This window comes from Lates calcarifer, linkage group LG21, assembly GCF_001640805.2.
Source record: "Lates calcarifer isolate ASB-BC8 linkage group LG21, TLL_Latcal_v3, whole genome shotgun sequence".
In the NCBI taxonomy this organism is placed as follows: domain Eukaryota; kingdom Metazoa; phylum Chordata; class Actinopteri; family Centropomidae; genus Lates; species Lates calcarifer.
In genome coordinates this window covers 19,896,568-19,913,690 of record NC_066853.1, presented here as the reverse complement: position 1 = coordinate 19,913,690, position 17,123 = coordinate 19,896,568, and the positions used below count along the sequence as shown (strand labels likewise).

The following is a 17,123-nucleotide window of genomic DNA, read 5'->3' as shown; positions in this document are numbered from 1 at the left end:
TGACTGAGGCAACACAGTAATCTTAACCCAGACAAACACCCTTTGTCTAAAAAGACCCTCATAGAAAAAAATGCAGTGTTCAATTTGTAATATTCAGGGAACTTTTTTGTACCTCTAGACATACAAGAAAGACGAAAAACTCAAATAAATGGAAAAAACATTTTTATTTCTCCTGTTTGGGACACTCTAGTACACTGTTGGTGTCAGATGTAATCCACGTGATTTCAAACTTAATTCTTTTCATGTGTCTGGTTAAAATGGGGGATTAACATGTTCAATGCCCCTCAGGTTTAGGGGGACCTCAGAGGGCCCATTGAAAAAAACTGGATCATATCAGCCTAAAAAGCTGATTTTGTAGAGATACATGTTTTTTTTTTTCTCCCTGACAGCATCGATTAAAACAAAACAAAAAAAAAAAAAAAACAACACTGAGAGGATCTACCTGCATCTGTTTCAGATTTTTCATCCAGGTGTACAATTGCGCTGTCAGACGATCCAATTCTGGTGCCCTTATGACTGTCCAACACCCTACCCCCATTACCCTGACCTCTATTTCCCTGTTGGTCAGTCCACAGCAAATCCGAAAAGCCTCCCAGCATCTCCATGGCGACGGGCCTCACTCGAGCAGATGGCCTCAGTGTGCCGCGCGGCAATTAAAGAGGGAGCGACGGGCAGGGGAAAGAAAGTGGGTCAGGATCAGGGGGGGAGCAGGGCCGGCAACGTGAAGCTGCCTCTGCCTCAGGCCTGCGACGTATGCATTTGCACACGCACACACACACACGCACACACACACACACATATACATACACATTCATGCCTCAGTGCACTCCTTCCCGGGTCTTCCCAGCAAAAACAAACACCCACCCCACGCCAGTCACAAAGCGTCAGCAGTGTGAGAGTGAAAAGAGGGGTTAGGGAGACCAGGGAAGTGCGGCGCATAACAAAACTACCCCCATATCTCACACACCGAATCGCTCCAACGATGAGAGGTCAGAGAAACTTCCACAAGAATTACACGGGCAAATCCCACCACCAAATCAATAGGATTAACCCTATAAATCCCATATAACGACATACAGAATCAGCCCTGTGGATTACTTCCACTGGAGCACCACTTACTCTCTCAGGAGCTGCTTCTTTTTTCCACCTTAACCAAAATTTCACAAACAGCAGGGATGAAACACACCCTTGGAGATGTGGGGCAAATCCAATCAGCTTTATTCTCTGACTTTCATCACATAATGAGCAGTCTATTGAAACATGGGACTAACATTTCATCTTGACTTGGACTCACTTGTTATAAAAGATCTGATTGAGCCTCTGAATCACTCATTACTCAAATTAAGCAAGGCTTTAATTAAACTAATTTAGCAGACAATATGATCTTTAGCACATTATGGAGGCTTTTAATTTAATTTACTGTTTTATGTGTTATAATATTCTTACAGTTATGCAACAGGCAACCGGTTTGTTTGAAGATAGCTTTAATGGAGAATATGAGTTGGTTTTGGGGGGTCTACTGGCTTCCCGCATAGAAATAGAAATAGGGCCTAATGAGCTGGAAAAAATTGAATGAACTTTTATTTGCACAAGTCTTTTCTTCCAGCGAGCAGCCCCAATGTGCCTACACAGAACTTCCGCCAAGAACACCATTTCAAGGCAAACTAGAATCACCCTTGGAACATAGCCTCATTCATGAACAGCATGACCCTATGCAAACTCCCATCCCCCGCAGGGTCTAAATGTAAATTTCCATTTCCCCTTTTGCCTCTTTACATTTGGGGCTGTTATTTTCGCTTGCAAGATTTTTTTTTTCTTTTTTTCACAATTTAGGAAGAAAGGTAAAATCCTTAAACCCATTCTGCAAAGCAATTTAAAACTTGGCATCCTGAAAGCTATGAGTCTGCAGGCTGTAAGAGGGAAGGTATTTTAAGAGTTTTGCTGTGGTATTAAACAGCCTCTATATCAAGTTTCTTCCAACATTTGTTCCTCTTTAGCTTCTATTTTCAGTTTCATAATGCTGACAAAGAAGGTACACAGTGCCGGGAACAATTGCAACCCCCTGCATCCATCTCACATAAATATTTACGATGCTCGTGTTCTATATGAACAGAAGGGAGGAAGAAATTCAAGTCAAATACATCAATAAAGGCAGGAAAATGTACTTTTCCCTCTCACTCTTCATCTGTGAGGCTATCAGCAATGTGGGTGCAGGGTCAGAGAGTGGGAGTTCTTGTGGCCACTTATATCTGCATAACTTATCATCACATAAACGTTGTAACTCATATTTGACGTGTGGGCGGTAGAATGGGGAACCCTTGACTCCCGGAACCTTCTGTTTCTCTGGCCTGATGTGACATTTGGCATCTTCATGGCTGAACTGACAATTGCTGTGAACTACAAAATGGCCCCGCATGATTCCTTTACTGTTATCAAAGCCCTCTCCAGATTCCTGACTGGTTAATTCCACTTGTGGACCCGTAGCCAAGCAAGACGTGTGCTGCCAGAGTGGAAGCTCCCATGTGGAAACCCCTGGCAAACTTATTCAGCTGGAAGAAGCAAGAAGTGAGGACGAGGAGGAGGAGGAGGAAAGAGAGAGACAGAAAGAGAGGTGGGTGGGGGGTACAGCACAAATTTTATATGCAGCTATTCTGCATTTGAATTTATTACCTTCAGGGGAAATAGTAAAGTTACCCAGACAAAATGCCATTGCCAACTTGAAGTTAGATCGAGGTCAACTATGATCTGGATCATTCTACAACCTTAACCAACCTTTTCATTTCCTAAACTGAACCGTAGCTCAATCTTACTTTTAGTCTTACTATAGTTACCATGAAAAGTCTGTTCTTAACCTTCACCCTCTATTTTAGCTCCCATGTGCCGGGTCTGACAGGAATATCATACTGAAAAACATCAGCGAGCACTTTGCAAATCTGGAAATGTGATCATTCTGTCTGATACTTTTAAAAACAATGTTGACCAGGAGGCATTAATTTTCTGTCCAGAACCAATAAAACAGACAAATGCAAAACAGCTGCAAATGAACACAATCTGTAGAAAACACTAAAACCTGACTAATATCATATATGTTGGGAGACAGGCGAAAGAAAGTGCAGTACAATAAACTGCAGCAGTAATTGTTTTATGGCCTTTTGACTCAGATCTGACCTTCATGTTTCTTAAGCTACGTTTGTGTTGTTTACTGTTCAACATCCACTTTTACCATAAATTTGCTGTCATCTTTCATCAAAAAGTGTGTTTTTAATCTGTAAATTACCCTGCCTTCAACGTAGTATTTTAGTACAATTTAAAATAAATTTGAAAAAAATGCAACAAATGTCTGTTGATATATCATTAAAGAAATTCATTTTATATTTCCCAACATTAAATCGACCTCAACAATACATTGGTAAGGCTCTAGAGAACAGAAAGGATGGTGGACGACAGAGAAGTACAGAAGCAGGTCCTCATAAGGTAGACCTGCTTTCGAGCCAGTCAGTCCCTAACATAATGCATTAGGGATACTGCAGCAGTCCTATGTGCACTCTCTGTGATGGAGACCTCAAGTGTGGAGGCTACTGTATGTGTACATCTTGTATTCATGAGTATGAGTCCCTTTGCTTCAGGGTTTTGTAAGCTGCTTCTAATAAATGTAAGGTATGAAAAGAACAGAACATGCATGCTTCCTTTGTTTTCTTCCCTTTATTGCCATATGATGTACTATATTTGTTATTTAGAGAAGTAAATACATTTCAAGTAAATACAGTTCAAGCACAGCATAGCCATACCCTGCAGCTTTGCTTTTATGCAGTCAATAGTTTAAATAGGTGCAGTGCTAACACAGACTCTGTTTCAGCTCGAGATAAAGGGATAAACAGAACCCCTTTCCCCACTCTGAGGCAGGGCTAGTGGTTAGATTACTCACTCACCTACCCACCCACCTCTTTTTCACATACATCTAAATACAAAAATCTACTGATAACCACATGCACCACAACACCATTTAAAAAGAGAGGACATATAGGAAGGAGGAGGGAGGCGGAGGCCATTTGGCACACCTGACTTTCTGAAAACAATGCAACATCAGGGTGAAACTCAGCCAGGCTTGAAACTGGGGAATCAATAGCAGACTACATTAGTTGCTTTGGCATAGACCCTACTAACAAAATGGAAGGATCAATGCCAAACTGCAGGTCATCTCTGTGTTCATCTTCATCTCTCATGTGCAAAGTTGAACCATGTGCACTAAAAAAAAAGGGAAAAAAATAAAGAAAAAAAGAATTTCTACCACTCGTGTGAGTTGACCTCAATCTCACTATAATGGTAAGTTCTAAGAAACCATCACGTCAGCTGCGGCGCAGGTGGTGTGTGGAAATAATAGCAGAAATATTCTGAGAAATGTTCACATATAAGCTATTGCTATCCTCCTGAATTGAGCAATTACCTTTAAAGTCGATCACAGCAGGAAACGGTGCAAACATAAATGAAAGATGTACACAGAGAAATATGACAGACACAGAGCTGACCTGTTATCAGTCATATTTTGCTAGTCTGTCTGCACAGGACGAGGGCACTAAGGAGCTTTGCAGCAAGCTGCAGCACACTGGGAGCTTAGCTATATGTCAGGGAGAATAAATAAACCTGTGTTTGTGTTTTCTAAGCAGCAACCCCCCCCCCCCCCAATACCCCCACCACTACCTCTGCTGCTGCTGCCACCCCCTTCACCCACTTCCATTTACAACCACACTGTTGCTTTGAAGCACAGTCAGCTCCCGGAGAGATATCAGTACGGAATATTAAATGAGCGAACACCATCACTCATTAAAAAGGGAAACATTTCATGAAACAAACCCCCTTTTGTATCAAGTGCTAACCAAGCCGACTCTCAGCACGCACCATCCTCAAAGGCAGAGAGAGGAGCCAGGAGAGAGAGGAAAGGGAAGGGGAGAGATGGAGGGGAAAAGGGGGGTACACCCAAGTTTGTAGACAGTAAAAGAGAAAAATGTAAAGTTCTGGCAGGAGATCAGCCCTGAGCCTTGTGAAAGACGGGTGCTGTGTCTCAATGACGGAAATTTCGATACCACTTTGATTCTGAACATTTCCGTAACGAAAGATAGAAGCCGCAGCTAAATTTGAGAAATGTTCGATATTTTCATCCGAATGTGTTCTGCAAGCTCATATTCCATTTCAGCTTCACCCCTGGAGGGTATTTATCAGGTGGATGGCATGTGCAGTGGGTGAGCTGGAAGGCTTTTAATGGGATTGACAGATATGGTTTTTGAAGGCAGTGCGAATGTTTTCAGTCAGAAGTTGCAGACACACTGTGTCTTATAAGTTGACCTGCCTGAGGTCACAAATTAGGAAAAATGTCAGAAAAACACAAGAATTCTTGAATGAAACAAAGACTTCAGGGGCTCTTTGAAATTCTCAAGGCAGCCTTTAGACTTTGAAAAAAACATTTTACCTATAATGATTATTGAACAATTAAATGATATTATTTGGTAACAGTGGAATCATTTAATAGTGGCCAAGTACAACACCAGAATGACATTGTAGTCAGGGAGAACTTCTGTCATATATTTCATTTAAGGCCTATACTTGCCCAGTGCATATGCCAACCGATATATTGGTCTGCCCCTGGACAGTAAGAGGCAGAGCTGCAGGCCAGCTCTTGTCAACAGACTGCACAAGTCAGCACAAAATTCAACTGAGTCAAACAGCCAGAAACATGGCAACAGCACGAACTAGTCCATCAAGTTTTTAAATGAATAGCAGTCCACCTAAACAAATTCAAGAAACTAGAGCTATAACAGAGGCATTTGGCTTATAGCGAGGACCAAGACGATTACACAGCCAATGTAATAAACCTTAAAGCTCATCAAAGTCAGTCAGGTAACATTCACTGTATATCTCACTGACACTGCTTGATGTTTTTTCTGCAGCACAGGTATCAGGTAAAAAAATCTTCTACCACAACACACTTTGTGTTTCCACCTTACAGGATCCATTTTCCCCTTTATACTCAGCAGGTTGTTCACTGACAGGTTATCAGGACTTCTTTGCACCTTAATGGAGGCACATCAGCCCAGCTGCCTGCTGTAAATTGACTTGTACAGGCAGTCACACGGGGGTGGGAGCTGCACTGATCAGATCTGCTTTATTTTAAAGGCATACAGCCTTAGTGGGAAGACCAGGAATTATCCACTCTCTCAATCCCAGATCAGCCTGGGACTAAATGCCCCGGTTGTAAACCCACACACAATGAGCAAAGATTGGTATTCCCATATGGTTTCTTTTTTTAAACCAGTGAGGTGGAAAATGCAAAGATGACTGCATTAAAATGATGCATTAAAAGGCTGCTTTAACTTCACACAGCAGCTTGGAAAAACACTGAAACTGATGCAGGGCTTGTAAAGAAATAAATATGATTTCTTTCAACTGAAATGACTGATTGCAGGTAGTAACTATAGTAACTGAGCACTAAGGGAGAAATAGTGCAAAGAAACTCTACAAGCTATTGCCAAGCCAAGATGGTGTCACATAAAAACAGTGCAGACTGTCAGAATCCCTCCAACATGTGAAATTATTTACTTTCTCCTCAGAGAAGATTTACATCAACTCAGGAACCATAATAAGCCTATCCTCAGATGCTGGAACAGCTATCTGACAAATGCCAAGGAAAATATGGAACAAGTGTAGTCAGTCAATGCCATTCTCATTCTTAAGAGCAGAGCAAGAATTTAACCATTTAATCCCTCAACAAGGATTGGCTAAACAGAAAGAAAAAGACTTGACAGATTAATGCCAAATCAGAAAAACTCAGGGCGAGATTTGATCCCCTTTATTGATTTCCTTTTTCCTTACTTTGCTGATTCTGCGATTTGAGTTGAAACAGAGAAAGAATTTCAAGGATTTAAAGCATAAAATTGCAGCTGCAGCTTGCTGATAAACGTGCTTTCCATCCTGATCCAACACAGTGACTGTCTGGTGTGAAGGAGGCGAGGGAGCAGGAGGGGACACCTATCAGGCACTGTACACCAAAATAACACCCAAATGAAAACACTTCATATGATACTGAACTGCATGTTCTGACAAAACAAGCTATCTGGTAACCTTAGACAGCCGGTGTCTGGGACAAACATCACGTGTGATATTTGACTAAACTTCCCTATCCCCTAAAATAGCTTCATTCATTGACGGTGGGATCAAATCTAAACAGTTTCATCATCACAGGGACATGCAGAAGAGCTGTAAGCACCTCATTCGAGGCCTTGACCAACATCCAGCACATAAATGTGCAGACTCCAAACAGTCAGAGAAGTGAACTTAATTCAACATTCATTCAGTTTTTAATACTATTTGTGCAGCCTACCACAAGCACAGAACACTCCATTCTGTCATAACCTTTCCATTATTTAGGTTCAGTGGTTATTGTCATGTTTTATTCATCTATTTTGTGACATTCAGCCTTTATGCAGAGACCACAAGTGGATGGAAATGTACATCAGGAACTTACAAAGAGAACTGAGACTGTGCCTCTTGAGTCAACCGCTGTGACGTATGGAAGAAAAGAGAACTAATTTAAATATTTTGCCAAAGAAAATTTAAAAATCACTCATTTGAGAGGAGCTCCTGAAATTAATGAAGGGCCACTCCATTTCCAGAATCAGAAGACCAAAAAAAAAAAAAAACAACAGAATCTACGCTTTACAGAGACATTTCACGCAGTGTTTGGAGAAGGATTTGCTAAAGAGCTGACAGCAGAACCACAATGAGCTAAATGCTCAAAGAGATGAAGTTTGAGTGGCCAAGTGCCTCCATTAGTTCCAATGGCAAAAACGTAGCTTAATCTCCTGTCAGCTCCCCTCAAGCTAGTCTCGCAGGACTCTGAGCTCTCTCTCCCATCCATCACCTCAGCGGGGACCAAAGGGAGACTCCCCAAAGGAATGAGGATCAGAGCAATTTGCATTCACACTCTAACCATCAAAGCCCAACAATCCCATAGTGGCGCTCTCCATTTCACTATATCACAACTGTCATCCAAATGGAATACAAAATGCCACGGACTAGCAATTAGTTTTCCTCAAAAGAGGGAGAAAAAAAGAGCAAAGTCAAAATGCTAATTACAGTGTTGCAAAAGCGCAGTGACCCATCTGAGGAAACATTTTCCCTCCTGTTTCACCGCTCAAAATCAAACATCTATTTCAACACTATTTATGAACATGTCTGCAATTGTCCACAGACCCCCTGACTGTTCAGTCAATCAACAATCCGCCTGAAGGACATGACATTTCATACACAAAGCCAGACTTCAATGTGCCTCAGATGAGTCTGAAAAACAAATACACACTGCAGCAGCGCAGCATGTGACCATTTGTCATGAGTCAAAATGAACTGTTGTGTGTCGGGCCTCAGTGACAAGCCTGTGCATAGAAATCAGGCAGTTAGCTGTGCAATTAACCCTAAAGAGTTGAAACAATAAAACTGTCCGTCAAAACAGAACAGGAAACATCACCCGTGGCTTCAATCACATCACATGAGACTCAAATGGCAAATAAGCACAATTTAATGACAATGACACAATATAATGCAGCTGTGTTGTGATATTAGCAGAGAAGCAAACCACTGAACATTCAAGAGAAACTCATATGAGAGACTGCATGAAATTACTGACAGTACTGAACTACAGGGGTCTCCAGCAGAATGATTTTAGCTTGTATGGTGCCAGGTTATTACAAAGATTATAATTCACAGCTACACAATTTCCAAGCCTGAATAATGGTACATTCAAAGTTGATGCTCGTCCACCATTCAGCATTCATTTCCCAAATGTTTAATCCAACTAAGATGAAGAATTAGAACTGGAAAATCTCCTTATCCCACCGCTGAGAGTGATATCTATATGGGCTCGTGCAGCACCAGGACCCGAGGATGGAGCCAAGCCATAAACAACCACCTGGTTGCTAACTCAATTCACACTCAATTAAATATCAGTCTGGAATACTGGAGAGACCGTGTACTAATATAAGAAAGCGGGAACAGAGCTGCTGTTAGTATTCACAGAACCATTATTCTCAATGTTCGTTTTATTTGATAATCTATTTGGCGAGCAGCTTGGAATATTTTCTGTTTATGAATTTGGCACTCTTGTGTTTTCTACAAATGGTTATTACCATGACAGGCACAAATGGTTTTCCCTGATGGATAACTGCAACAGGGTTTGCTGCTACTTGCATTTGTTAGGGCCATTCCCACTTGTTTGTGCTTGGGTAATGAGGGTAGAGTCTGGAACATGTTGTATATCAATTAGGCCATCAAAGACAGAGGGCATTTATGGCTACACCCTTTAACCTCAGGGTGAAAGACCAAATTCTTGTTTTTGCATGTCAAAAGAAATGGGTCCAAACAACTGCTGAAATAAAGATTTTCCAAGCTCTTCCCATTATGAAGATGTCTGAGAGAGTGAATTATGCAGTCTTTTTGGTTTTAAATAAACTGCAGCAATAAAAAAAAAAGAAATAAGAGTAAAACATATTTGGACGGAGTCTAATTGGGCTTAGAAAACACCTCCTGCTTTTCTCAAATAAGACATTTTCAGGACGCTTTAAGTGCAATTTCTGAGACATTTTCCACTCCCTTGATTGAACAGCTTCAAAAGATTTCCACCACGAATCCCAAGGGAACTAGTTAATCCTGATCTTCTCCACAAGCAAAGGGATCATCTCAATGTAAATCAGACAGGGCTTTTGATCAAAGTATTCAATCAGTCTTAAACACATGACGCCATAAGGAGCCTCACGGCGAACAAGGTCAATATCTTAGTTGTTCTCGAGCTGAAACAGCCCAGATGGGACAAATATATTTGATGAGAAAAGTCTATTTAGACTTCTTAAACTAGAACAGGATCACTGAACCATGCACATTCTGCAGTCTGTCAGAAAAAAAAGAGAACATCGTGCCATTCAAAACATGATCTGACATTTCTTGACCACACTTGACCCTCTTCCATTCCTTACTTAAAATAGGGGCGCCAGACAGAATTCACTAGTCCCAAGATGTAAACAAACCAGTAAACTTTCAGCTAAGCCTAAAAAACTCCTCCGCCTAATGGATCACAAACACACACAGGCATATACACATGGTGATTTTGTTATTGGCTTGTTTTGTTTTCCAATTAGAAGGTTGTCAATATAACCAGAATAATGATGCTCCTTCCAATAAGAGTCAAATACACTTATTAAGCATGTGTTTAAATAATTAGGTTCTCTTTGAGAAGCTTTAATGTCAAGATGATCAATGTCAAATTATCACTCCATTTATCAACCCACCAGTGCTTCCCTCAACACCTCATCCTTCCACTCAAAACACACAGACACACACTCACACTGGCAATCTGACTGCTAAAATCTATTATGTATTCAGGACCATTTCTCAAAGTACAAGTTGAGACAATTCTTTGGAAGACAAATGTCACCATATCCTGAAGTCAGTCTTCCTCAGAAAATGTCATGATTGAACATGAAAACAGCAAAGGCCTGTGGATCTCATTCACAATCTAACATAAAGGATTTGGACAGAGCTCTTCTAATGAGTCCTTAAATTCTAATTATGAACTGTATTGAACTAACAGACAGGAGAGCTGAAGATGGCAGGCCACAGGTTTCAATTATCATTCAAGTGCAGGCTGTGTCTTCGAGTTGCCATCGCAATGAGATACTGGAAAACTTGGGAGACTGCTGGCCTACACGGTTCGCACATATCGCCATCTGCCTGCTGCCCGGGTAAGTTCATTATTTTTACAGCCAAATAAGTATTCTGCAGCCGTTTGGGGAGGGTTGGATTCTAAGACTGGAGACACTTTCCAATTTTCTGGTACTCATTTGCTCATCTTGTTGCAAAACACAAACCAGGCGATCACATATCGATCCACCCATTCGTGCATTAATCAAGTATATGTCACTGCAAAACAGCCTGCAACACACACACACACACACAGAGAGAGAGAGAGAGAGAGAGAGAGAGAGAGAAGAGAGAGAGAGAGAGAGACGTTGGAGCGGGGGGGTGGGGGGTGATAAAATTAAGGCAGATATGTGTCTCAGATGATTCAATGCTGAAGTCGATTTCTGCGGGCTTACCTTGGACGTGCAGCGACAACAGGAGTATCCATATCCCCACACACATCGCCATGGCACCTCAACTATCCGGATCTTCTCTGGTAACCCGAGAGTGGATGGATAGGGCTCACTCGAGACGACAAAGACCAAGCATGCAACTTCTGCAAATCCCACTTCGGCCACAACTAGTCTCCCTTCCTCAATGAGTAGCAGCAGACTTTCGCAAAACTAGAGGATCGGTAGTACCAAAGCATCAATTTCACGTCTGCGGCGATTCCCTGGCAGGCGGAGAGTTTTGCCCTAAGTAGAACCTGGCCGGGTTCCCCCCAAAACGAGATCCAATCGGCTGCAGATTTGCCGTTTTAGGTGATGGGAGTCTGTTAGGGAGACGGCAGGCGAGGAGAGAAAGGAGAGTTGGGATGTTGTCAGAGGAGCTCTTCTAGTTTAACCATCTAACCTTTGTTGCTCCATCCACCGCAGCGGCTGCAGAACTCACTCTCTCCCCCCCCCTTCCAGTATTGTGGATCAGAGGTAAAGTGGGCGGGAGGTCCTCGATCGATGCTGCGCTGGGAAGTTTCCAACACTTGGGAGAGTTCCTCCGGGAGAAATGTCGCCTTTTTCTTCCGTATGTGGAATTGACACAGCACCTCACAGATAATCTGCTGGCACCGTCCCTGTTTTAGTTCCTTAAGTTCCCGGTCCCCCCCCCCTGCCTGCAGCCACGGCCAGCCGGACAGATCAGAACGCCAGGCCGGTGAAGTTGTTAAAACTCTGGAAATGGTGGGATGCGCCCCCTCCCTTTTCTCGTTCTTCTTTTTTGTTGGATGAAATACAGTGTAGCTTTATCCCGCTATGCGCACCGCCCCGCTGATCTGCCACCACAGTGTGTTACTGACTATCGCTGACGCTTTGGGAGAGAGATCGGGATCGGGTGACGTTGTAGCAAGGGAGGAGCCTGGATTGTCCTGCAAAAAGCAAAAGCATCGCCTGGAAAAAAAAAAAAAAAACCCTACAACAGCGAGGTAGACCCCTAGGAAGCGATTCTCAAACTTTTCTAACACGCCAAGGTATTTTTTTTATCTTTAAAAAATGACAACTTCTGGAGCAGAAGGTGGTAACAGTGTGAGCAAACGAAAAGCAATTTCAGGAGGATAGAGAGAGATCCGTCGATGAGGCAGGGTGGGGATGTGGGAAAAGGACAGAAACACAGCGTGTACTGTCATGTTTAAGTGAATAAATGCAATAGGAAACATGACTCATGTTGAAATGCCCTCAAGGGCCCACGGAGCCACCGAAACTTTTGAAACGTGATTTTCTGACTACCGAGAAAGAGGATATGAGTAAGATAAACAAAACCTGCACAGCGGTGACTTGAACAAATGATAGGTTGTTGAAAGCACAGTCTCCTGCATAAACTGGGACAGCTGCCTGAACCTCACTTTGACAGTCATTAGTCTTCTGGTGATAAGTAGCCAGTGAAATTAAGGACAGAATACACTCCAAGTGCTGATGTCCTTTCATCAATTTTCTCCCAAATGGAAATGCCCAATGGCCAAAGAAGCAGCACTTTTTGAGATCCATCGTCAACAGGGAGATGGGGTTTCAGGCAGTGAGACCCATAAACAAGAGCTCATTTAGCAATTATTACATCATTAACTTCAAATTACTTTCATAAATTGGAAAGTTTAGTATTTTTTACATGCTCTGCACCATCAGGGATCCCCCTAAATAACCCCTGCAGCACCCCAGACCTCAAGTGAACCACAAGTCTTAATAAATAAATCAGGGTGGGGCAGTGACAGCTAACATATGATCCTTCCATATTCTCATAATGAGGTAACAGTTTATAATTTAAAAACATGGGAAGTGACACACTAAAGGAAGACACAGACACAAAACATTGTCCCCACATTTACAACTGTATATGAGCGTGTTAGTTTGTGTGAGTGCACGTGGGGTGGGGTGGGGGGTGTCTGTTTTACCTCATGAGCCAGTTGTGAGAGCTGACTAGCCGAACCAAGCCCCCCCCTTTTTTTTCCATCTTTCCTTCCTTCTTCAGCCAGCTCATCCTTTTTTCTCTAGAAGCAACCACACAGGATCAGGCATGTGACTGTAGTGCCTGTAAATGAATGGGAGGATGAATGTGATAACACTTCCCTCTTGTGGACAGTAGTTCTTCAGATAATTACAATAGACCTAGGCCAGCGTGGATAATATTGCAGAGTCGATTGTGTTGTTTTGGAGTTTGTAGGTCCGCACGGCGGCCAAAATCATGATTTACTATCAGCAGCACTGAATTATCTGCCAAATAGCAAGAGAAATTACCTGGCATGACAAAAGAGCACTGGGCCAGTTGGTTATTAGGGTCAGTGTAGTGTTTGCACTGCAACATAAATCACATTATGTAAAATGGAAGACTATATGTAACAAACCCTCTGTAAGTGAAGGATGGGCAGTTTATAAACATACCTACTATCCTGTTAAGTGCAATGAAACTAGAGTAGTGCATTCATCCCAGGAGCACAAAGATAAACTCAAGAGTTGACATTTTGTTTTGTCAAATACAGAGCTGTGAGGAAAAGCTAAAGGGCTACTGCTTGAAATTCTGCAGACTTATCCCAAAGTAATGGTTTTAGCAAAAGGGAATCATGTCAGCTGAATGTACTATGTAGTTTGCAGCTGAAATGTATTACTGACTATTGACAAGGCACACAAGGGAAGTGAAAATTCATGGCTATCACACAAGATAGCAGGAGAATTTCCAGGGTTATGAATAAAATATATACAGTATGGATTAACTATGTCAATTTTACACTACAATTTACCATTTGGAAGATAAACACTTTACTTCATAAACCTTGAAAGGTCAGAGCAGGAGCAGCCTGGAGGAACTGAGAGATGAGTAGTAGTCTAAATCCGATAAACCTGGAAAATTTGGATCGGAGGAAGGGAACAGAAAATCCTCCCCTACAAATACAACTACCTTAAACATGCCCTTGAGCAAGGCACTCAACTAGTAACTGCCACAGTTGCAGGTGTTCATTAATCAGCAATGGTTGTGCTGGCAAGCTTGAGCGTGTGAAGCAGTTTGAGTCCAAATCACAGCATACTGACCGAAAAAAAAAAAACAACATCCATGCTCGGCCAAACTTCCCATGGCAGATAATGACTAAAAAAAACTTCAGATTTGCCCCTTGCCTTCAGTGCATTAACTCTGTTGCCCCCTTCATCGAGCAGCCAAGGTTGTGATTGATTTACAGGCGAGCTGATGAAATTTGATACACTCATTCTGAACTACAGCCTGTGCCAGAGCTTGAGGCGAGGCCTGAGCCGCCGTGGAGATTTAGGAACTGTCCTGCATAATGAATATTTGGAGATGCATTAAAAAAAGGCTAGATGGCTAAATTATAGGGTAAGCCCAATAAATGTAACAGATGAAGGGTTTTCTGATTCATTTATCAATGTCAAATAAACCGTGATGATGCATTTTACTGCAGAGAAAAAGTAATTGATATTTCGCTGATGACAGTATTACTACAGGGTGTATTTAAGAATATAGAGGCAGTGATACATTGTTGCCTGATTATTTCAGCTGAAGCTACTTCCTCTTATATTAAATTTAGACGTTAACCCTCCACAACTAATGCAGAAATAGGCTACAAGTTGAAAACATTTTCAAAAATTCTATTACCAGTAAAAAAAGAAATATCATTTTCATCTCATAACATTTCCTTTGTGTGTTCTTTTCACAGTATTGTAAAATCTCATCTGATGACTTTGCGATCTTACTTTTTCTCATGTTTCAGAACGTATTTCCAGTTCAACACAATTCCTGACTTAAAGCTGCTTCTTATTCACAATTTTATGGCAAATAAATGTAGGGGAAATCTAATTCATTACAACCCTATTAAACTAAATGAGCCCATCTTTAACTCTATAACCATGTAGAAACAAAACAAATTCACTTACATTATGCCATATATCAATACCCTGACATAGGGTGTGAGTCTAATCCATTCCAGTCCCATTTTCTGTCATCACCTCAGCTAGTGATGCAAACAGTGATTTACACAACACGACATCTGTCGTATAGTGACCTAATGTGAGCTGTCACAAACTTGCAATTGTGAACACAAAAATTATGGCAGCACTTTGGCAAAGTGCTGATGAGCGAAACAGAATGCAGGTTTTCAGCGGTCCAGAATAGCATGAAATCTGCATTGGGCCTGACCCAAGTCTGCCTCCCTGGAGAGCAGACAACTCTTTTGATCCAAAACTGTTAGTTTCCCTGGCCTGAAAAACATTTGATAGAGAAATTTGTGTCCTATAAAAACAGTCTCCAGGTGTCTGCAGTCATCCTGAACAAAGACAGATCGGCAATTTTTAATTAAATTCAATGTTGATTGCTTAACACATGAAAATCTTACACTGTACTGTATGTTACCAAAACCTAATCCTCAGACAGAAAACAGACTTCATCCTGGGCACAGCATACTAACATCTGGAAACAACAAACACCCCATGCCAGGCTGCTATTAACTGATTCCCCCCAGCATTTAATACAGTGCAATTACACTGTACCAAACAAATTACTGACCATTTAACTTAATAGCTTGATACAGTGGATGGTAATTGTTTTACCAGACAGACTTATGTTGGTAATGTCTTCAATTCTGCATTCTCCTAGGTGGCTGTAGAGCCCTGAATTATTTCCTGATTAAATATTCTGGTGACAACGTGTTGTTAAATCTCCCTGAAAAAAATAGTTGATAGATAGAGACACAGATGATTGCAGATAATTCATAGTCATAAGTACTATAATCTCTAGGCAGCAAACATAATTCATATTGGACATACCATAATCTTTGGTGATGTGCTCATATTCCCAAAAAACATTCACACCAACACAGCAGAGAAGAGAAAAGCCAACAGTGCACTCTATGAGGCAGCTAATCTTCTTCAGAGTGAACAGAAAGGTCTTATCAACCTTTTACAGTGTTTATTGACAGTGTATTATCTTTTTCTTCAAATACCAATCAAAGGGACAAAAATTGGTTCTCTGGCATTACCAGCATGCAGTCCAAAATCACTACACGAGCAAAGGAGGAAGTCATTAGGAGTTGAACACACAGTAGTGCTGTGAGAAAGGAGAGGGGGAAAAATGTTGATGAGGTATTCAACCTCCTTGCACTTTCAGTCGCCCAGTGTTGGACAAATTGAAGAGCTAATACCTCTGTGGCCACAGACGGAAATTTAAATAAGATGGTTTATGAGGTTTCTAACAGTGGGCATTCATAAGGTTTTTTAAATATACATATATGCATTTGACACCTGACCTCTGCCCACATTCTGCACTTCAATGGGACTGATGTGCAAATGGAAACATCTGGACTCTGCTATCTGTCATGTGAAATTTACAATATATTCTATATGTTATGTTTAATGTCACTTGAATAGTTAATGAAATCCCTTTTACTCTCCCACACAGAATAAATGATGTTGCAATGAAGTGAAGTAAATTTAACCTTGAACAGGCCTCTGTGTGTGTGCAAGCAGCTCTATTTTGGTTCCTGATTTGAGACAGAAAATTATATTAAAGAGTTAAGCCAATGATATTTAACATCTTGATGAAGCATCTTAATATTATTAAATGTTCCAGTATAATTTAAGTATAATATATTGTCTTCAACATGGTAGAAATACTGCATATACATTGTTATTCGATTACTTTTTCAAGGGAATCCCTTTAAGGAGTGCAAAAGGGTCAAATATATAGTAAATCAACCAGTGCAAACTTTAGATTAAAACTGATCACTTCACTGTATTTAGGTCTTAAAACAAATTATTATTTTTAGCAAGTCATATGGGCACTGATACGTTTCCTAGGGCAAGACAGGGTGTAAAGATCAGAATAGATGCAAAAAGACATGATATTACCAGGTCATTTTTCATTAGAATGGAAGCAGATTTTGTAATAAGAAAGAAAATATCTCCTAATCATAACAAAAG

At 41.2% G+C, this 17,123-nt stretch overlaps 1 protein-coding gene across 1 annotated transcript in view; it reads right to left on the bottom strand.

The window, feature by feature from the left end:
• nectin1b (nectin cell adhesion molecule 1b) overlaps positions 1-12,342 on the bottom strand; it is a 75,067-nt gene extending 62,725 nt beyond the window's left edge. Inside the window, exon 1 of the mRNA XM_018665509.2 lies at positions 11,136-12,342. Coding sequence (XP_018521025.1) covers positions 11,136-11,187 — 52 coding nt within the window. The 5' untranslated portion in view covers positions 11,188-12,342. The remainder of the gene's footprint in view (positions 1-11,135) is intronic.
• Between the last annotated feature and the right edge of the window lie 4,781 nt (positions 12,343-17,123).